Raw genomic sequence first — 22,540 nt, forward strand, 5'->3', positions numbered from 1 at the left:
GTCATTACGTTTTCACCATCATTGTAAAGCCCTAATTATGTCCTTGCTTTGACAGAGTTATTTCTGAAGATTGTTATTTATTTAATTGTGATTAGTGAATAATATACGTCTGCCCCTCATTTTAAGGTCAACCCTGTTACGTGAACTGAAATCTCATTTTAATTTAGTGAAGCTATTCCAATTGAACTATTCCAATTTCAAGTCACATCATAGTGTAAAAGCAGGTGAGCTGGGTCAACTCTTTTTGGCCTGTTGCACACAACAAGCTGTCACGAGCCATCAAAAGCATGGCTGATTTAAGATGGAAACTTCAACACTGTTACAGTCAATGAAGTATAGAAACTGGATTGCTGATGCTATGTATCGGAAAAATGCAAAGGCTTTGAAGCCACCAGTCGGCCATATTGGCACTCCTCAGAAAAGCAGTCCTCCATAGGAATGAATGGAATTCTACAGTATTTCATTTAAATGTTTCAAAGATAACATTTCATGTATTTAAGTATTTGTGTTGTTTTAGTGGGGACAGTAACATTAGTGCTTTCTAAAAAATGATACTTTAAGGAAAATGTTTTTATTTATTTATTCATTTGGAATTTTTATGTTTAGCAAACATAATTTTATGTCAAATTAAAATAATAATAAATGTGACAAAAACAAATGTAGATGTTAATAAATGCATTTCCATAGCTTCCAAAATATATATTTTTTTTACAAAAGTGGGGGAGTGCCAAAATGGAGAGTATCATCTAGTGTATATACAACTCTGTTACTTTAATGGTACTTTATTGGTACTTACAATAGTAAAACAAAAATACCCCTTGGGGTGGGAAAACATGTTGTTTTATGTAGTTGAACATGTGCTGTTTATGACAGAATGTTAAAATGAGGTGAAATTAAAGTATTTTTTGACCAAGTTACACTACCTAAAATGTAATCTACCTATCTAATCTTTTGTTGCAAGTGCTCTCAATGTCAAGTTTGCACTTTGCAAATCTCCTATCATCAGTTTCAAACGGTTTTGGTTTCGAGAGCAAATAAGAGCCAAATTGGATTTCAGTATTATTTATCTGTCACCATACAAGTAGAGGCAAATGTAAGTGCATTGACGTTTGGACCAGATGAATCAGCTTTCACTGGGTTTGAGATTGTTGGGAAAAACAAAGCCATAGAAATAGAATTCTAACATTATTATACATATACAGTATAATGTAATATATATTAACATATATTTCATCGATGGTTCAACCTCTCTTTATGGAATTCCAACCTGCTGTATTCAAGGGGCACATTAATGCATTGTTAACTTATAACGTGTCCTCAATGCTCACAGAAACACGCCGGACTGCAACAGTCGTTTGCCTTCCACAGTGGACCATCACGAGTAGTTTCATTCACTCATTCCATATTATTTGTGCTTTAGCTGTAAGTTGAGAGAGGTTGTTTGGGTCTCGTGAGCCCTCTGAATGTGGGAATGAATCTGCTGCTGAAGACAGGGGGGGAAAAAAATGTGCTCCAACCTCCGAGCTAAGTAGCAGTTGATGAGTAAGTACAAAAACGACTTTGAAGGATTTTGCCATTGCTTTGCCGAGACACAAAATGAAAGAGCAGGACATATGTCATCATCATCATCCCCCACATTGAATTACGCAATATACAACACAATTTACCCCCTCCTTGTAATCAAATGGCAACATAACGATAGCAATATGTTCGGTAATGTCCAAGAAGACTACGCATAAGAGCACACAGAAAGAAAAAGATACAAAAATGAAGCAAACCTTTTTCCCAAGTCTCGCCCACGCTACAGTAAATCCCATCGACATAGTCTCTCATAGGGTGTGGAACCACAAGCAATAGACTCAAAGACAGTGAGAAGGGGGGGGAGGGGGAGGGGAGAGGGAAAGAAGCCATAGCAGGCTTCTTTAAGATCCTTAAGGCACTTAAACATAGTTCAACCAGAAAGATAAGAACCACAGCTGAGCGGATGAGAGAGAACCTCTGAGCATTTCAAACACTCTTTTGAACGGCAGTTGTTTCATGAAACCACATCCCTCATCCACCAGTGGCCATGGAAGAGACTCTTGATACAGTTTCCTCCAGAGGCGTTGTGGAAGAGATAGCAGTGTCGGTGGTGGAACTGCTTTAGAACATTCAAATCCACAAGTGGCTCCTGGCATTATACCTAAAGCGGACTTTGCCATTGGCTGCGCGGAGTCGCATTAAGAGAAATCCCAAGTAGCCCTCTCTACAAGTTCGAACACTGGAATGTGAGTTGTAATCTACACCTCGATGACGCTTTCTTCGTCTAACGATTTTTAATTTGAGTGTCATTATTTCTAGACAGCCTACATTTTCTCGTTCTGAACTTCTAACGTGAGCTGCGGGTGTGGCTTTGTGACAATGATCAAGAGCACCTGCTAACCGATTTGACTGCTCCAACAGTTACACCTCTGACACCACCAAAACATCAGATATTGCTGTTTAACGCTTGATCTGATTGAATCTAGGCATTGCTCTGACCCCTTGTGATCCAACACCAACACCTTGTGATCCAACACCTTGTTCTGTGAGACACCTACACCTATGATAGGGAATATATGCATGGCTCCCTCAGTTGTTCGCAGGTTAGCGAATTTGGAGAGATTGTCAGACATTTTGTGCCCCACCGGCACACAGTTACAATGAAAGGCCTGCATTCTGGAGGAGTCCTATGGAAACTGCTTGCTTTGGCCCCAGCCAACCCTTGTCTCTAGAGGAGGACTGCAATGCTCTCAGACATCCATGGACAATGGAAGTGGAACCCATAGAAGATGAGTTCCCTACAGTAAAACATCCACCTCACACTGTATAGCTGCCCTCCTCTCCTGCCTTGTACACAGCAGACACAGACAGCCCTGTCTGGATCCCCTTTAGGGACTTGGCTCTTGGGCCATTTGGTAGTAGTCACTCAGTGAGTCAGTGAATCAGTCATTAGTGATTATGTTAGCTTTGTAGCTCAGTACCCCATAGAGTCTCATTGGTAGAGGGGCTAGCTCTATAACTAGCTCTGGTACGCTAGGCCCTGGTACATGATGGTGATGATGTTAGTAGACCAGACTGCAGTTCGCTAGTTGCCCACCAGAGGGCTGAGGTCTCCATGGTGGTTCTTTAGCTTCTTCTTGAAGAGGGAGATGGTGGAGGGCCGGTAGAAGATGATCCAGGGCTCGGACGCAGCACTCTGCACGCTGCAACTCTCTGAACCACTGCTGGTCGGGATGTTGGGAGACCTGGAAAGAGACAAGGGATGAGGGGGGGAGATAAGAAAGAAATAGATATGGCAAGAGAGAACAGTAACATTAGGTTACATATTCCACTGTCTGGGGCTCTCACAGTGTTAAAAATATATTAGATACAATAAACTACACTTTGATTATACTTTCGAGGCATTAGTACAATAAAACTTCATTGTCCATAATTTACATCAAACTGTAAAATGTAATACCTACTTCACTGTAATATGCAGTAGTAGTTTAGCCACCATGGCTATGACTGTCAGAGTCAGGAGTGCAGCTAGGGCGTAGATGGTCCACACTGTCAACACAGAAACACAATTGAAATCAGACAGTTTAGAAGAAAACATACCAGTTAAGAAGCACCCTATGCATTTTGAGTAGACTCTCAGACAGGCATGGAGAAACCTGATCGGATAGAGATAAAAGGGATCTATAAACTAAAAACAGTCTGGAATATCTACATCATATTTGTACAGTACTATACACTGAGTGTACAAAACATTAAGAACACCTTCCTAATATTGAGTTGCACCCCATTTTGACCTCAGAACAGCCTCAATTCGTTGGGGTTATGGACTCTAAAAGGTGTCGAAAGCCTTCCACAGGGAGGCTGGTCCATGTTGACTCCAATGCTTTCCACAGTTGTGTCAAATTGGCTGGATGTCCTTTGGGTGGTTGACTATTCTTGATGCACATGGGAAACTGTTGAGAGTAAAAAACCCAGCAGCGTTGCAGTTCTTGACACACTCAAACCGGTGCGCCTGGCACCTACTACCATACCCTGTTCAAAGGCACTTCAATATTTTGTCTTGCCCATTCACCCTCTGAATGGTACACATACACAATAACATGTCTCAATTGTCTCAAGGCATAAAACTCTTTGTTTAAACTGTCGCCTCCCCTTCATCTACACTGATTGAAGTGGATTTAACAGGTGACATCATTAAGGGACCATAGCTTTCACCTGGTCAGTCTATGTCGGGAAAGAGGACACTCAGTGTAAGGCTTGATCTACAGGCACACGTTAGCCTAAAGGCCTTTGTCACAACCGATTCAGATGGTAAAATATTAGTACCTACGTTATTGGTGCATCTGTTACTTAACAGCAAGCTATAAGGTCAAAGTATAACCTCCCAGTAATTTACTGGGGGAAAAAACACCAATGTTTCGGCATCACTGTGCCTTCCTCAGGGTAATGTCATCAATGCTTGAACCAGGTTATGTAGACAACTAGTGCAACCAATGTCAATAGTGAGGGGTGTTTCGTAATTGCTATCTTGATCAGAATGAATTGAGCGAAACTGTTGAAAGACAATAGCACACAGCATATTGAATATATTATTCCTTTCTTAACATTAGCGTTATTATAACATTAGCGTCAACATAAATTGTTTCATTTAATATCACCTATATATTAAAATATTTCCAATTTCATTAAATGTTTTTGTTACATGTAATCTTTTGGTTCAACCTTAATGCCCAATAAATGACTGGGAGGTTATACATGTGGAGTGTGCGACTCTCTTTGTTTTCATAGCTGACAGTTTATTCACCGTTAGTCAGCACCTCTACACTAAATCCTTTTCTCTGGGTGTGCGCCAGCTCATGCTTTTTATTTTAATATATACTGAACAAAAATATGCACGCAACATTTAAAGTGTCTCATGGGCTGAAAATAAAAGATCCCGGAAATGTTCCATATGCACACAAAGCTTAAACAAATGTGTTTACCTCCATGTTAGTGAGCATTTCTCCTTGCCAAGATAATCCATTCACCTGATAGGTGTGGCATATCAATAATCTGATTAAACGGCATGATCATTACACAGGTGCACCTTGTGCTGGGGACAATAAAAGGCCACTCTAAAATGTAAAGTTTTGTCACACAACACAATACCACAGATATCTCAAGTTTTGAGGGAGCGTGCAATTGGCATGCCGACTGCAGGAATGTCAAACAAAGCTGTTTTTAATGTTCATTCCTCTACCATAGGCCCCCTCCAAAGTCGTTTTAGAGAATTTGGCAGTACGTCCAACCGGCCTCACAACCACAGACCACGTCAGCCCAGGACCTCCACATCTGGCTTCTTCACCTGCAGTATCATCTGAGAGGGTGCTGAGGAGTATTTCTGTCTGTAATAAAGCTATTTTGTGGTCCTGGCTCCCCAGTGAGTGGTCCTGGCTCCCAAATGGGTGGGCCTATGTTTTCCTAGGCCCACCAATGGCTGCACCCTTGCCCAGTCATGTGAAATCCATAGATTATGGCCTAATGAATGTATTTTAATTGACTGATATCCTAATATGAACTGTAACTCAGTAAAATCTTAGAAGTTGTTGCATGTTGCGTTTATATTTTTGTTCACTATATATTCATATAACAAAACAGGTCTCACACCTTTTTTGTAAAACATACAGTTTTTGACCAATCAAAACCAGTGTGAGACCACAGATGCAGACAGGTACGCTGTTGGTTACACATGAGAGAAAGCCCAGAAAAGTACAATGTTGGTTACACATGAGAGAAAGCCCAGAAAAGTACAATGTTGGTTACACATGAGAGAAACCCCAGAAAGGTAAAATGTTGGTTACACATGAGAGAAACCCCAGAAAGGTAAAATGTTGGTTACACATAAGAGAAACCCCAGAACGGTAAAAAAACAGTACCAACGGTACAAAAAAAGAAACAAGTAGTAACTGAGAGACGGAGAGGTAGGACGTTGCAACGTCGGTATCAATAGAGGTGAGTCATAGTAGAAAGCTCCATTAGAAACCCAGAGAAATAGAAAGATATGATGCTGGTAAGTGATAGATAGAAAACAACAATATTGGTATCTACATACTAGAGGTGTGTCCGTTGGTCCCGTTGGGTCCGGCCCACTGACCTGGCATGTTGTGGTCTGGTTTACCGGGACTGGACGTTATCACATAGAGGATTTGAGAGGAACGTCCGTTATCGCTCCCGTTAGACTTCTCCGTTACGCCGTTAAGCAGAGGCTTCACTGTACTAGTGTCCTCATCTTCCTTCTCATCCTCATCCATAGGTCTGGTGTCCAGGCCTCTCAGCGCTGAAACAAACAACAACAAATCAAATGTTTCCATGGGCCTATTGCAACGAAGGTTGGCCTGTAGATTATTGGCAGATGATCTCTTGTCAAACCATCAATACATGATACATTCACCAAAGCAGCTGATCTCAATTGCAAGCAGCATTGGCCACCGATTTACTGCTCCTCAACGCGGATGTCGGGTTTATCCTTTAGTCCTCATTGCAACCAAAATTAGCACAAAAAAGCCCTCTACTGGGTATTATCATCGGAACAATTTGATCTGGCAATACTACTTGACTAAGGACGATTTATCTATTTGACAATCATTCCGCAGAACTAAAATAAAGTATTTAATGCCCTCGTTTACCACAGCAAATCTACTATGTAAATGTAGCCTACCCTATGCAAATCTATGGTGTAGGAATACTTTTTCCTACACCATGTTTCCAATTAATGTTATCCATTAATGATTTTACTTGTCTGAATCGAATATGGTCATTTCTTATCAAGAGGGCAAAAGGAAATATTCCATTTGACATTTTAAACTAAATCGTGATTGCATTGTGTTATGAATCAAATTATATTGTATTCTAATAATAGTAATGAAGTTATTTAAAGTTGCACAAATAATATATCATTGTGTTTTTAACTTTTTATGGCTGCAGGGGCAGTATTGAGTAGCTTGGATGAAAAGGTGCCCATTGTAAACGGCCAGCTCCTCAGTCTCAGTTACTAATATATGCATATTATTATTAGTATTGGATAGAAAACACTCTGAAGTTTCTAAGTTTCTATTTCTAAAACTGTTTGAATTATGTCTGTGAGTATAACAGAACTCATATGGCATGTGTATAACCTGTATTATCATCTATTTATGATGAGTATTTATGTTGAAACGATGTGGCTATGCAAAATCACTTGATGTTTTTGGAACTAGTGAATCTAATAAACCAATGTAAACTCAGATTTTTTAAATATAAATATGAGCTTTATCAAACAAAACATGCATGTATTGTGTAACATGAAGTCCTATGAGTGCATCTGATGAAGATAATTCAAGGTTAGTGATTAATTGTATCTTTATTTCTGCTTTTTGTGAATGCTATATTTCGCTGGAAAATGGCTGTGCTTATTGTGGTTTGGTGGAGATCTAACATAATCGTTTGTAGTGCTTTCGCTGAAAAGCCTATTTGAAATCGGACACTTTGGTGGGATTAACAACAAGATTACCTTTAAAATTATATAAAACACATGTATGTTTTAGGAATTGTAATTATGAGATTTGTGGTTTGAATTTGGCGCTCTCTATTTTCACTGGTAGTTGTCATATCGATCCCGGTATTGGGATTGCAGCCATATAACCAATCATTTTAATCACTTGAAAAAAACGAACAAAAAAAAAACGTTAAAAAGTTTTGGGTCACTTAGAAATGTCCTTATTTTTTAAAGAAAAGCACATTTTATGTCCATTAAAATAACATCAACTTGATCAGAAATACGTTGTTAAATGACTACTGTTGCTGATTTTCTATGAAATATCTGCATAGGCGTACAGAGGCCCATTTTCAGCAACCATCACTCCAATGGCACGTTGTGTTAGCTAATCCCAGTTTATTATTTTAAAAGGCAAATTGATCATTAGAAAATAGTTTGCAATTATGTTAGCGCAGTTGAAAACTTTTGTTCTGCTTAAAGAAGCAATAAAACTGGCCTTCTTTAGACTAGTTAGGTATCTGGAGCATCAGCATTTGTGGGTTCGATTACAGGCTCAAAATGGCCAGAAACAAATAACTTTCTTCTGAAACTCGTCAGTCTGTTCTTGTTCTGAGAAATGAAGGCTATTCCATGCGAGAAATTGCCAAGAAACTGAAGATCTCATACAACTCTGTGTACTACTCCCTTCACAGAACAGCGCAAACTGTCTCTAACCAGAATAGAAAGAGGAGTGGGAGGCCCCGGTGCACAACTGAACAAGAGGACAAGTACATTAGAGTGTCTAGTTTCAGAAACAGACGCTAACTGGCAGCTTCATTAAATAGTACCCACAAAACACTGGCAGCTTCATTAAATAGTTTCCGCAAAACACCAGTCTCAACGTCAACAGTGAAGAGGTGACTCCGGGATGCTGGCCTTCTAGGCAGAGTTGCAAAGAAAAATCCATATCTCAGACTGGCTATTAAAAATAAAAGATTAAGATGGGCAAAAGAACACAGACACTGGACAGAGGAACTCTGCCTAGAAGGCCAGCATCCCAGAGTCGCCTCTTCACTGTTGACGTTGAGACTGGTGATTTGCAGGTACTATTTAATGACGCTGCCAGTGTTTTGCGGGTACAACACTCAATAGTAAAATGTATATTTTCGTACAGGACTACAGTAATTAGGCCATTAGGCCGGCTGCGGCATATTGTACTTTATTGAAGAAACAATATCTGAATTGGAAGGAAATTTGGTGTGGAGATGAATTTATTATTTGGAAGTCGTTATCCAAAGAAACAAATACAAAGGGCTTGGTTTGATAATGATATTTCAATTGTATGTCACACATGTTGCTGCAATCCATATCACTTTAATTTACAATGTGGTAATTCATTAAAAGTTGGTCTTCTATACATGTATTTTCTCAGAAGAGTAGCCTCGATGTAGCCATAATTGGCTGAATTGTCTACAATTAAACGTGTTAACTAAATCATTTTAATTGACATAGGCTACATTTTGAGTCAAATCATTTTATTTTGGTTGCCATATGTAATATTCTTCCTTTTTCCTTATTTACATTTCACTGATAGGGTGTTACTTCATTGGGTCGACACAAATAAATATGATTTCCTATGCCATTTCCGCTGTCTTGTATCCAGACGGTTTGACACCATAACAGTGTCAGATCAGCTGGTCTACAAGTTTGATAAAAATAAATAAGTGCGACCCTCCACTGAATTTTGAAATCTCAGTGTGGCCCCAGGACCAAAATTACTGCCAACCCGTGAGCTAAGACTTTGTCTAAATTAACAAGGTTCATTTATGAAATTATCAAAACATGTTATTATAATCCCTTATCCCTACCATAAATGGTGGCCTAAATCTTTACTAGGATTAAAGGTTTTTGTCTGACATAACTCAACTTGACTGCGATTTTTCCCACATGTTCTCCATTTGATACAACAGAATGCAGTGCTGCCATTGCTTCAAACCTCGGTTCGGCAGGAAATTCCTCAGACGTCATCTAAGAGCGTTTATCCTCATCTGAGAAGGAAATTAACATCGCACCACTCAGCACTGTATGGATGAACTAACATCCAGCTTAACCTCAAGAGAGAATCTCTCTTTCTCTCTTTCCCCATCCGTTTCTCCTCCCAGCTCAGCAGGGGGAAAAAAACAATTTACTTATCTGACCTTTTCTTATAACATGTCTCATAATATTGTATTTTCATTTCAACAACTTCTGTTTCTGATGTGCAGTCTGAAACAGGGGAAGTCAGAATTGAGACATGACCAGAAGGGAATTGGCTGCAAGTCTGGGGGTCAGACTCTGACCTAAGAATATTGTTTTTAGTTGAACAAAATGAGAAAAGGTTAGGACAGTCTGTGTCTGTGTGTGTCTGTGATTGTGTGTGTGTGTGTGTATGTGTGTATGTCTGTGATTGTGTGCGTGCCTCCCAGCCCTGTAAGCTCTTCGCTTTAATGTCAACAATACTAACTAATTCAGAGAGAGTTGTGCTGAGTGCTGATGCCTTAAGGAAATGGAACTGAAACAATAGTGGGGTGTTTACAAGAGTTTGGTCTAAACAGAGAACTGCTATTTATACATAAATACTTCCATTCCATTATGATGAGTGTGTAATATAAGACTGGGTTCAGATTGGGATCCCTAGGAGGTGGTGCACTCTGTTGTATACAATGATGTTAAGGATGGGGAGAATGATGTATGAATGATATATAAAGATATACGATACCAGTGACAAACAAAACATCTCAAGGTTATTTACATAACCCCGGTTCTCTAATATTATGAGTGAGTCGACTCATGTGGGAACGTGCCTGTTTGCAGAAAACTCAAATAACGGAGTTCTCTTTCAATTATTTGTTTAGACGTCTCACATATGAGATGTATGAAACTCCCGTAACGTAGGCACGCTCTCCGAACACTAGTTTCCAGACTACCCCTCAGAGACCCCGATACTGAGAACAGTATGCACCAGAGAAGGTGCCGTGACTTCCAGTCGGTAGAACCTCATGAGGGGATGCCCGACATGCCGCGTTACAGATCTCCTGCAAGGAGAGCCCAAGAGGTAGCCATACTGTACCTCTGGTGGAATGAGCCCTCATGCCCTCCAGAGACTGTAAACCCGTGCTATTATAAGCTAGTATAATAGCATCCACTATCCAATGTGACAGCCATTGACGAGAGAAGGGGGGTGTACAAGACACAAAGAGCTGGTCGCTCTTGCGTAAAGCTCTCGTTCTATCCTAATACATGAGTATAGCACGCACTGGACACAAACGGTGGAGACGATCTTCCTCTGCAGAAGAGAAAGGCGGTAGGTGGAAAGCCATAAGCTTCAAGGTGAGACAATTTTAACTGTCGCTGACCTTTTGGCATAAAGGTGGGGTTATGCAATAAGGTTACCTTGGTAAAACCCGGGACAAATAGTAGGCAGGAATGTTGAACTGACAGTGAATGTCGTTCACTCACTCGCTTTGAGGAAGCAAGGGCTACGAATAAAGAGGGCTTGAGACAGAGATACTTCATCCCTACATTCTCCAGCATCTCAAAGCCTCAAGCACAGTAGAAAGATCCCAAGGCGGGGCTACAGGCTTGGATACAGACATAAGCGGCGCACCCTTTCTTGAAACGGCACTAGAGAGGGTGCTTGTCCACTGCGCTGTTATTAAGGCCTATTTGACAAACTGAGAAAGCGGTTAAGTAGAACTTAACCGTGGAGAAAGCCAGAAGGCCTTGCATGAAGTATAAAACCTCTGACACAAAACATTGGTAAGGAATTATTTGTTTTTGGTCACACCACTTCTCAAAGATGCACCACTTATTTCTGTAAAGTGAGCATGTAGAAGGGGCTCTGGATTGTCTCAATGGCTCTGAGAGGCAGACTAGTCTTGTCCAGATTTAACCTCACGGGCCAGACCCATAGGGCCAGTTTGCCTGGGTCAGGAGATAATGGGAGTTGCCAGGGCTCGTCATAAAGCAAGAGAATAATCTCTGTTAAACAGAGCTTGCCCGGCCATGTGGGTGCTACCAGGATGAGGGACGATGGCTAGAGTGGGGAATGTGAGGCGCATAGGGGGAAATGCAGAGAGCGGTGCGCCTTTGGCCAAGGGTGTACCAACTATGGCTGTGGTAGTCATGACATTTTGTCAGCCGGTGATTGTCAAGCAAATAACTTCCGGTCTCATAGTAATTGACCATGAATTAACATAAACACCTTTAGCATCTCCTGGCTTCCACACATCGCTGACACGCCACTGATGCAGGCATTTGGAACATCTACATTTGAGAAAAGTCTAATAAATCCATGTAACATAGCTTACACCATCACAATAAAGAAACATGATACGAAGAAAATGTAGTCTATTTCAGAAGAACAGAATAGCATACTCTGAGTTGTCCTTATGTTAGGCCCTGATCTGGCTATGCCATATGGAATTTTAAGGAACATGTGCCTTAAAATTATTGTTGATGATGATGATCCCTGATTGTTGATGTAGGCCGTCTGTCCTGACAAGGCCGTGACAATACCGAAGGAAGGGCAGAAAGTGTTTCAAAAGAGGAACACTGTCAGAAATTCTAGGTAATTGATATGGGCAAGACAGAGTTGTGTGGTCCACACTCAGTTAACTGCCTGGCCCTCATAAACTTCGCCCCAACCCATGAGTGATGCGTCTGTCGTCATCACCTTCCTCCACTTTCAGAGTGGTGCCGAATGTGAAGATCGAGGGGCCCCTCCATTTCCAGAAAGATGTGAGTCACTCTGATTTTGAGTGCACAGACATAGGGATAAAACCCAGCGTTTGAAACTTCTCATCCTCAGTAGGCCATGTGGGACCACTGAGATAGTGGAGTCCATTAACTCCAGTAACCGGAGGCGTATTCAGAACATGGCCGTGTGCCTCCTGTTTAATAGGGATAGGCACTGTCGGAATGAGGCGATGCGGCCTTCCAACAGCGTTGGATGATACTGATTCTATATTCTCTGTGTCAGTACAAAAAACTTTTATCTGATTGATTTGGAAACCCGAGCCCGGAAAGGTGGGTTACCAAGGAGGTAACATCTCGCCCCGCTTGCTCCCGGGAAGGGGAGCAGAGCAGGTTATCATCTATGTAGGCGGATACCCTCAGCCCCTCGTTTCTGACGGACTTGTGAGCGCCTCCACACACTTGGTGAATGTCCGGGAAGCGCTAGCCCGAACGGGAGAACAAGTTATTCATAGGCTTTGCCTTGGCAATCCTTAGAAACCTTGTGTGGATGCTTATCTGGAAGTACGCGGTTCAACTGATGTGACCCAGTCGCCTGGACGAATAGAACGAGACAGCACGTTCGGTGTGAGCAAACGAAACGCAAAATTCCTCAGATAACTGTAGAGGACCTGTAGGTCCAGAATGGGGCAAATCTCTCCCCTTTTTGTTAACCAGAAAGTACCAGGAGTAGAAGGCTCAATGTCTCTCTTCCTCTGCTATCGCTCTGATATTCAATTTGAATAGAAGAGAGGAGATTTCCTGCTTTAGTATGCGAGCCAAGTCACGGTTCATCTGATTCCAGAATGCCATTGAAGGCAAGAGGTCTCATAGCGAACTGCAGTCTGTAGCACTTGGTAACAGTGGATAGGGTCCCAGACTTGACTGCGGATGCATGCTGGTTTTCTACTCTCTCAGTGAGCAGCACATGGGGAGGCACTCACCAGTAGCACATTGACGTCCACTGTGCTCCACCCAAGAAGGTACCAGCGCAGAACACAGAGTGTAACTGTCCACTGCACTTTTCTGCTGCTGGGGCGTTCCCCTAGGTCAGATGCCCCCACTCCCTCCAAGGGAATCCGCTGGGAGCAATCTCAATGCTGTCAAACTAGCTTGGTGCTCGGATCCCCTGAGGCAGGGTTAGCTTCTTCCATAGCACTGATGGGAAAGCTAATCCCAGAACAAAATAAAAACACAGCTAACTAGCAGTGTGTTGGCTGCCAGCTAGGCTAGTTAGCACAATGTTAGCTGGGAAAAGCTAACCTCTTAACCAAGTGAACGTAGCTATCGTTCGCCAAGTGGGGTACTGAACTAGCTAGTTAGCAGGAGGAAGCTAGCGCTAAGTTAGTCTTGCGACGGACAAAGCGTATCTCTCTACCGAGAGAAAGATTAGAAATTCTTCCCTTGCAGGTAGAAAATATAGGGTAGGATAGTGAACTAGCCTGGTTAGCGAAACCTTGCAGTTAAGCTAGCCAAGTATCTGTAGCCAGCAGGTTCCGGATGCTAGCTACAAAGAGACCTCGAGGAGAAAAAGAGACAAAGCTAATTCTTAGCCGTATAAAACGTTCCTTTTGTTGAAGTTTTTCCTAACACAGAGACAAGAGCTGGCAAAGAATATTGTGACACTCCTGTGATCTGTTAACCTTATAGGAATTGGCCTATATGGATAGGGCTAAATTGAATTGTTTCTTACAGAATACATTTTTTATGCAGAAGCATGGTAGCAACTGAAATGGAAACGTCTGGAGATTATAGGAAAATTATTTGACCAAATTTGAGGACACAACAGTTCACCTGACAGAAGACTGAATCCAAACATTACAATGTTGATTTTATATTTACTGTACTTTTCGCCATATTTGTTGTTTTAATAAGACTGCTAGCTTAGGTTAACTGTTTTGAACTCCAAGCACAGATGGAACATTTGGAAATTAATTTGCTTAAGCATTATCATGCAAACACAGGTATTTTTTTATTGTGACAAGCCGTCAGTGAGATTCAAACCTATGATCTTCTGTTTTCGATCCATGGGATTAGTCCACCAGGTTGGAGCTAACAAGCAATGTATTATTTATTTTTTTAACTCATACAAAGCTGTTCATTTTAGTCTATTCAAACTGACCCCATTTCAAAGGAAACAAGCACTCATTAATATAATGTGAGGCCAATTAGTGGGCTTGGCCAACACACCTGAACACACTTAACAAGATAGTGGATAGTGAGAGTTTTGTTGATGCTGAGAACGGAATGTATGTGTTTTTCAATAACTTTATTAGAACGTTCTTTCAACGTTACTAATGTTTTCTTGTGGTTTTTATGGAACATTTCCTTAATATTCTGAGAATATGACTTCAACTAGAACCACGAGGAAACCTGCAGAAAACGTTAGGCTGAAGTACTGAAATTCCCAGAGGAGAACATTGTTTCTTAACGTTCTCTGAACTATTTGAGAACATTCCCAATGTCAAACCAGTTGAAGAACATTCCTAGAACATTACCAAAAATGTAATTAAATGTAACCATGTTTGAACTTTTAAGAAACGTTCTGTTAAAGTAATGAAATACCAAGAAATAACATGATTTTGTCAAGTTCCTTAAATGTGCTGAGAAAGTCCCAATGCTAAGCAACTTATCTGCACCATTCCCAGAACTTTGTGGGAAGGTTGTATGCAAACTAACCATAGGACAACCACGCTCTCACCAAGCTTAAAGAAACATATGCTTCTCAGAATGTTGTGTGCTAGCTGGGCTCCCTCTCTCTCCTCGAGCAACGCCCACTTGCACTGGTACACACACAGATGATGCACAGCACACACAGAAAGACATGCTGAAGGATAGGCCTAATTTTGATCATGGCTGATATGATAAATAACTTAAAAATAGACATATACTTAAAAAGGAAAACACAATATAAAAATTCCATAACTTTTTCAGGATTTTCATGACCGTAAGAACCCTCATTTGACAACTTGGAACAGCGCATCCTGAACATTCAGGCTGGCCCCATTCTCAATCTGCGCATTCTCAAACTCGGAACAGTCTACTGGTAGACATACACTGAAGAAAGTGGAATCAGGATCTGAATGCCCACTCTCCATTGCTATTCCATGCAGATCCCGCCTTCATTCCGCTTTGATCAATCTTTTTTTGATTGATCCTGGCTGGTGATAGGCTACTTTGTTTTATAGAGGAGCCGTTACGCAGTTCCTCAACATTTGGAGGTGCCAGTACGGTCCTCCAGATAGCTCCGGCCCAAGTCAAGCACGGAGTGTTTGGCTTTCACATGGAAATTCAGAGAAACAGATGGTCATTTTGGTGCGCATAGAAAATAATCATGCGTGCATTCAGGTGCGTGCTCCACAGTGAATTTCCTTCACAATAAACAAAACAGGCTCATTCTGTTCAGAACAACACAGGGTATGACACCATGTCATCTTTTTACTGTACATCAAACATAGTAAACATTGACACTGTATATTACATAAGTTTTATGATATGGAAATGTGAAGTGTAAATTTGAACTCAAGGCTGTTCTGGAAGGGGAGATAGGCAAAGAATGGCCTTTTGGCGGACGCGCGACCCGACCTGTTTCCAACAGAGGTTTGTGAGTAGGACAAAGACCAAAAACAAAAGGAAGGGAAAAAATCTATACAGTTACATATAGCAATTTAGTTTTTGTTCAATATTATATTGATATTTGACTTGGAAGTATTGATTTGTAAATGTTCTAGCGCTAGCCTGTTGTACCTGTGCCAAAACTTTTCATCCTATAGTTCTCCATCTTCTTTTTACATAAATAGTGAGCCAAAAATGTTTTCAGCACTTTTATTTCCCTGAATGATCTAAACTAATTTTCTCATGCTCTTTTTTGTCTCTTTGCAGCAGACATGTAGTGAGCAATATGTTTGAATCATCAAATCGCAATAAAATCGCGGTATCGAATCGCAATACATGTCGTATCGGCACCTAATTATCATGATAATATCGTATCGTGAGGTCCCTGGCAATTCCCAGCTCTACTAATTTCCTGCAATTCTATGCCATGTTCTTATGCTATCTGAGTGACTCAAACATTATAACAAAATCAATGGGAGCCCAATGACATGAAATGTTTAGAATTTTTTATTCTACCTGACCGTGCAGTTTTTATTTTGGTGATTGTTAGTTTTCAAAGACGGCTATTTATATTTTCTACATACATGTTTTTTGTATCTGTTTGTTAGTCATTCAAGTTAACACAGAACATTTTTACCATCCCGAAAAGTATCCCCCCACACTGCCAATGTTTAATATGCTACGACATGCACCTTGTGAATTAGTGTGAGTCTCACGGTGAGTTCCTAGAAAAACAAAACATTTCAATATACGCAACACCAATATCACCTGCGGCGTTGAGGCATTGGCTAGCAAATTATAAGAGAAAGGGTCCACCGCCGGCAGCACTTCCCTGCCTGTCTCCCTTTCTTACCCTCAGGGTGTGGCTGGGCGCATGCATGTGTGTGTGTGTGTGTGCATGTGCCTGTGTGTCTGTGTTTATGTGTGTGTGCTTTAAGTAGAGCCACAACACATTCGTCTGGTCGATTTAACAGTGTCCATCCGGCTTGGTTGCTATGCAAAACCCTGCCATGGAACCAGGATAGCAGGATGTCAGCCTGCACCTGTTCATGCAAATTATGGCTCCCGGAGAGAGATGAGTTTGTGGTTCAGTCAAATCACTGCATGGGGCTGAAATAATTCAAGCCAAGCCGAAGGCGATGGAAAAGCTTGTTACAGTAATCTCTCATATCTACTATAACAATTTGCTTGGTTTTTGTACAATTGTTGTGACAACCTCAAAACAACCTACACGACATGACCAAAAGTATTTGGACAACTGCTCATCGAACATCTCATTCCAAAATCATGGGCATTAATATGGAGTCGGTCCTCCCTTTGCTGCTATTACAGCCTCCACTCTTCTGGGAAGGCTTTCCATGAGATGTTGGAACATTGCTGCGGGGACTTGCTTCCAATTAGCTATAAGAGCATTAGTGAGGTTGGGCACTGATGTTGGGTTGATTAGGCCTGGCTCGCAGTCGGCGTTCCAATTCATCCCAAAAGTGTTCGATGGGTTTGAGGTCAGGGCTCTGTGCAAGCCAGTCAAGTTCTTCCACACCGATCTCGACAAACCATTTCTGCATGGACCTCACTTTGTAAACGGGGGCATTGTCATGCTGGAACAGGAAAGGGCCTGCCTCAAACTGTTGCCACAAAGTTGGAAGCACAGAATCGTCTAGAATGACTTTGTATGCTGTAGCATTAAAATTTCCCTTCACTGGAACTAAGGGGCCTAGCCTGAACCATGTAAAACAGCCCCAGGCCATTTATTCCTCCTCCACCAAACTTTATAGTTGGCACTATGCATTGGGGCAGGTAGTGTTCTCCTGGCCTCCGCCAAACCCAGATTCGTCCGTTGAACTGCCAGATGGTGAAGCGTGATTTATCACTCCAGAGAATGCATTTCAACTGCTCCAAAGTTCAATGGCGGTGAGCTTTACACCACTCCAGCCGACACTTGGCATTGCGCATGGTGATCTTAGGCTTGGGTGTGGCTGCTTGGCCATGGAAACCCATTTCATGAAGCCCTGATGAACAGCTCTTGTGCTGACGTTGCTTCCAGAGGCAGTTTGGAACTCAGTATTGAGGGTTGCAACCAAAGACAGACGCTTTTTATACACTTCAGCACTCGGCGGTGCCGTTCTGTGAGCTTGTGTGGCCTACCACTTCGCTGCTGAGCCGATGTTGCTCCTAGACGTTTCCACTTAACAAGAACAGCACTTACAGTTCACCGGGGAAGCTCTAGCAGGGCAGAAATTTGACGAATTGACTTGTTGGAAAGGTGGCATCTTATGACGGTCCCACGTTGAAAGTCACTGAGCTCATCAGTAAGGCCATTCTTCTGCCAATGTTTGTCTATGGAAATTGCATGGCTGTGTGCTCAATTTTATACACCTGTCAGCACCGGGTGTGGCTGAAATAGCCGAATCCACTAATTTGAAGGGGTGTCCACATACTTTTGTATATATAGTGTATGTGTGGGTGATGTTGGCAACAAGGGTTGGGGACAGTACTAATTTACCCCCTCCTGAAGTCCTTACCTACGACATGTCTACAGGTCTCTTAACTTGGTATGTGACAGCTAGCTTGGTGCGCTCTGTATATGTGTGTGTGTGTGTATACTGTATATATCCCATTGCAAACCCACCTTGGTATGTGACAGAGAAGCCCTGTGCTTGGTTGGTGTGGTCTGAGTAGAAGTAGAGGATGACAAAGTCTCCAGTGACGTTGACCAGGTCCTGGGGCGAGTTGCGACCGTCGAACCGTGCTAACACCTGGGTGGTATAGCCATCCAGCATTTCCACCATGTCTGTCTGGTCCGAGATGTCGAAGAAGGTGAAGTTGAACAGGATCATGGAGGCTCCAGGTACCTAATAATAATGCAAATAGAAAAAAACACATAGTACTTAATAATACATGATACTTACTACTTTCTGAAAGCCAACGATGCTTTAGGCAATAGGCAACAAACAGAAAGGGTCCAACTGTAGTGCATTATATTACACCCTATCCCCAATATAACACATTACAGTTGGACCCCGGTCAAAAGTAGTGCACTGTAAAGTGGATAGGGTGCCATTTGATACACAACCTAAGAAACGAGACACAATACCTGGACAGTCCAGTAGCAGACCCTCCCTGCCTCGTACTTATCAGGGAAGTCAGGGGAGTAGACCACCCCAGAGGGAGCAGAGTAGTTACCCCCGCACGCCCCAACACGAGCTGGAGGAGAGAAACAGAGAAAGATGATTCAACGAATAACAGTTCAGTTATTGAAGTTTGCATTTGCAACTTTATAAGTCTCTCATACAACTTCACCCTCTTATATAACTAACCCCGTTGACTCCTATGTCTCAAGAGTTGTCAAAGAGACCTTTTCATATAGAAACTACATACAACAGACTCTCTCAATGATAGAGAGAGTGGAATGAAGAGTTTTCAACACAGAGAGGAAAGATGAGACTGGACTGAACAAGGAGTATTTCATCATCGTTGTAATTGTGTTGACTACAGCTGTGAAATCTGCGTCTCATTATCTAGCAGGTGTGTCTGCCATAAACGATATGCTTGTGTAGCCTATTAGAAAGAGATTTAGCAGGCATTGTTTTGCCAAAAATCAGCAAATCATTTTACGACAACAGAGGGAGAGATAGAACATTATGTTCACATGACTCTTCCAAAAAAGTGAGTTGGTGAGAGTGATGCAATCCTTTCATATTCTGTTCGGTTGTTTCACTTCTTTCCAATGTTGGTTCTGAGAGAACCATTCAATTGTTTGTGGATTATTCACCATCGCCAGTGTGGTGGAGCTTATGTGTAAAAAAAAAAAAATGCAAACTCCCCTTTTTACATATTAGGTGAAGCATCATAGATGTTATAAAGGGCTGACCAGTCTAGGGTCATTTTCACTAAAAGCCAAATGGAAGAAAACAGCCCAAAACTGTGAAGGACTACCTGAATATGTCCAATAAGAATAGTTTGTATTGTTTGCACACGGGAAATAATGTCTATCGTTTGCAGCGATGTGCACTAATGAATACGACCCAGAGCAAATGATCTCCTACTCACTGTCGAAGATGATGACCCATCCATCTCCTCCACAGGGCTGGGTGTGGTCACCAAAACACACATGGTTGCACTCCATACTGGGTGCTTTGCCATGGTGATGCTGGTCCAGGTCGTTGCCACAGAAACAGGCGTAACCCGACTCCATCCCAGCTAGCTACAGAACAGAGAGAGACATGCAAATCAATCAATGATCATCAAATGTTAAGCTCAAATCAAACTTTATTTGTTTAGCACTTGTCTAAAGCTTCACAAGAGGGTAACTTAAAAAAAAGTAGTATAAAACCCTTTGGATGAAGGCAAAGAAAGAAACCTTGAGAGGAAACAGAATTTAGAGAGAGCTGAACCTCCTTAAGCCAACTCTGGATGGTAGAGTCAGACAACTTAATCAGAGATACTACTATATCATAAAATTGTATGTTAATAAGCATACTTTCAGAATGATTCCATAAAAATCCCCAAAATGACTGTTTTTCTGTCCTAAAATAAAGTGATTTATGTGTCTAAAGCCATCAGGCGTTTGATGATAATAATATGGTGTGGTTGGTTTGAGTCCAGTGCGTTCGGAGAAACAGAACAGTCACCACTCCTTCATGCGTGCCAAATGGCACCCTATTCCCTAATATACATATATATGCCCTATGGGCCCTGGTCAAAAGTAGTGCAACTCCATAGGAAATAGGGTGCAATGTTGGACAAATCCCCACTCTGTCAGCAGTAATTAATTAGAGGGTGACTAGTTGAGTACGAACTCACATCAAAGACCTCAGTGTAGGGCTCAAATAAACTAGTCTGAAATAGCATCGGACCACTTAACCTACATCTCTTAGTCAAAACATAGTAAACATTTCCGAAAGCCATGTTGCGTTGGGCTGTATTAGAATGAGAGACAGAATCACGGAATGCTTCCCAAATGGCACCCTCTTCCCTTAAAAGTGCACTATGTTTGACCAGGGCAAAGTAGTGCACTATAAAGGGAACACTAGGCTGCCATTTGGGACACACTCAGTCAAACCTCTTCAATCATCTTGACCTTTCCTTTCAGAATTCAGATCCAAACCAGTCGTACTCAGTGTGCAGGCAGAACACTGACTAAGAGCGCCATTGTCTCTCATTAAAAGAAGACCATTGTGTCATTTTCTTCCCATAAATGAATTCATATGAAGGTACCGCATCACTTCCCTTCATTCTGAACATTTTCTCATGAAGCTGGAATTTATGTAACTAGACTCCTCCGCCGCTAACCGAACCGACGTGAATGTGTTACATATTTATCAGATGAAAAAGAAAATGTACTTGAGAAAGGAAGACAAACTCTGGTGACAGAGCAGAAAATTGTTTGCAAGGGGCATCTGAATCACTGAATCACAAGTCATTGGGTGTGTCCCAAATGGCACCCTATTCCTTGTGGGGCCCTGGCCAAAAGTAGTGCACTATATTTATTTTACCTTTATTTAACTAGGCAAGTCAGTTAAATACAAATTCTTATTTTCAATGACGGCCTAGGAACAGTGGGTTGCCTGTTCTGCCTGAACTGCCTGTTCAGGGGCAGAACGACAGATTTGTACCTTGTCAGCTCAGGGGTTTGAACTTGTAACCTTCTGGTTACTAGTCCAACACTCTAACTGCCGCCCCAGGGAATAGGGTGCCATTTGGGACGTATTCACCGACTTACTGTCTGACTGACTTATGGTTGGATGTGGTTGTTTGTCATAGTGAAGTCAGAGAGCATCAATGCAGCGTTTTAAATGTGTATTAGAGACAATGACAATCAGAGGACGGACAGACGTTATGGTCTCAGGCTGCCGACACATAATGTCAGTGCCATCTGCGGAGCGGGACTGGAGGGACACACGCACACACACAGAGGGGGCTGACTGTCACTGCTCATCAGTGCAGACAGCGTCTGAGAGCTGGGTCTGACGCAGGGCCAACTGGACGTGTTCACACCGAACATAAACACCTGCCATTGTTTACACCCATGGTCAGTACCCAAGACAATAGAAGGCCATCGAGCCTGTACATTCACAGCTGGCGGCGATGTTTCATCATCTGATGTGTCACTGATTTAATTTGAAATGGGAGGATAGTTATGGTCATAAATATAGAAATACAGTGTCTAGAACAGACAGCCATTCTTCCCTCAAAGATGACTTCCTGCAGATGAAACAGGTTGGTGAACCAAATCTTGAAAGGCATCATAGTCCCTATAGTGCATTACTTTTGGGACACATCCATCTCTGTACTTTCTTACCTTGTATCTCTGTTTGCGGCAGAAGCTGATGCAGTTCTGGATGGTGAGTTTGTTGGAGGTCTCACTGCTCCCTGTCAGGGTGGGAGGGTCTCCACTGTCTTTGAAACAGCCCAGGTTACCTGGCACTGGAGAAAACACAGAGAAGACAGCAGGGGTTAGCCATGTATTTCATAACGATAGGCACTTCAATACTAACAGGCACACACTGCATTATGCATTCACTACATTTCCCATGAAGCATTTGCAATGTGTTGTGATATGATGTAGTTCCTCTTAAGAGGCCCTTCTGTACGTCAAATCACACATTGCATTAAACATTCACTGTATTTCCCACAGAG

General features: G+C 41.9%; 1 protein-coding gene across 2 annotated transcripts in view; it reads right to left on the reverse strand.

Moving 5' to 3' along the window:
• Positions 1–552: 552 nt before the first annotated feature.
• kremen1 (kringle containing transmembrane protein 1) overlaps positions 553–22,540 on the reverse strand; it is a 116,041-nt gene continuing 94,053 nt past the window's right edge. The window contains exons 4-10 of one of the 2 annotated variants that reach the window (XM_021606620.2): positions 22,203–22,327; positions 19,952–20,105; positions 18,996–19,105; positions 18,531–18,753; positions 6,155–6,337; positions 3,486–3,570; positions 553–3,266 (exon numbers count right to left, since the gene is read on the reverse strand). In XM_021606620.2, coding sequence (XP_021462295.1) covers positions 3,107–3,266; positions 3,486–3,570; positions 6,155–6,337; positions 18,531–18,753; positions 18,996–19,105; positions 19,952–20,105; positions 22,203–22,327 — 1,040 coding nt within the window. In that variant the 3' untranslated portion in view covers positions 553–3,106. Of the gene's footprint in view, positions 3,267–3,485; positions 3,571–6,112; positions 6,338–18,530; positions 18,754–18,995; positions 19,106–19,951; positions 20,106–22,202; positions 22,328–22,540 lie in introns of both variants that reach the window. The other variant, XM_021606619.2, reaches the window with a different exon arrangement.

The sequence above is a fragment of the Oncorhynchus mykiss genome, chromosome 6 (assembly GCF_013265735.2).
Source record: "Oncorhynchus mykiss isolate Arlee chromosome 6, USDA_OmykA_1.1, whole genome shotgun sequence".
NCBI lineage: Eukaryota > Metazoa > Chordata > Actinopteri > Salmoniformes > Salmonidae > Oncorhynchus > Oncorhynchus mykiss.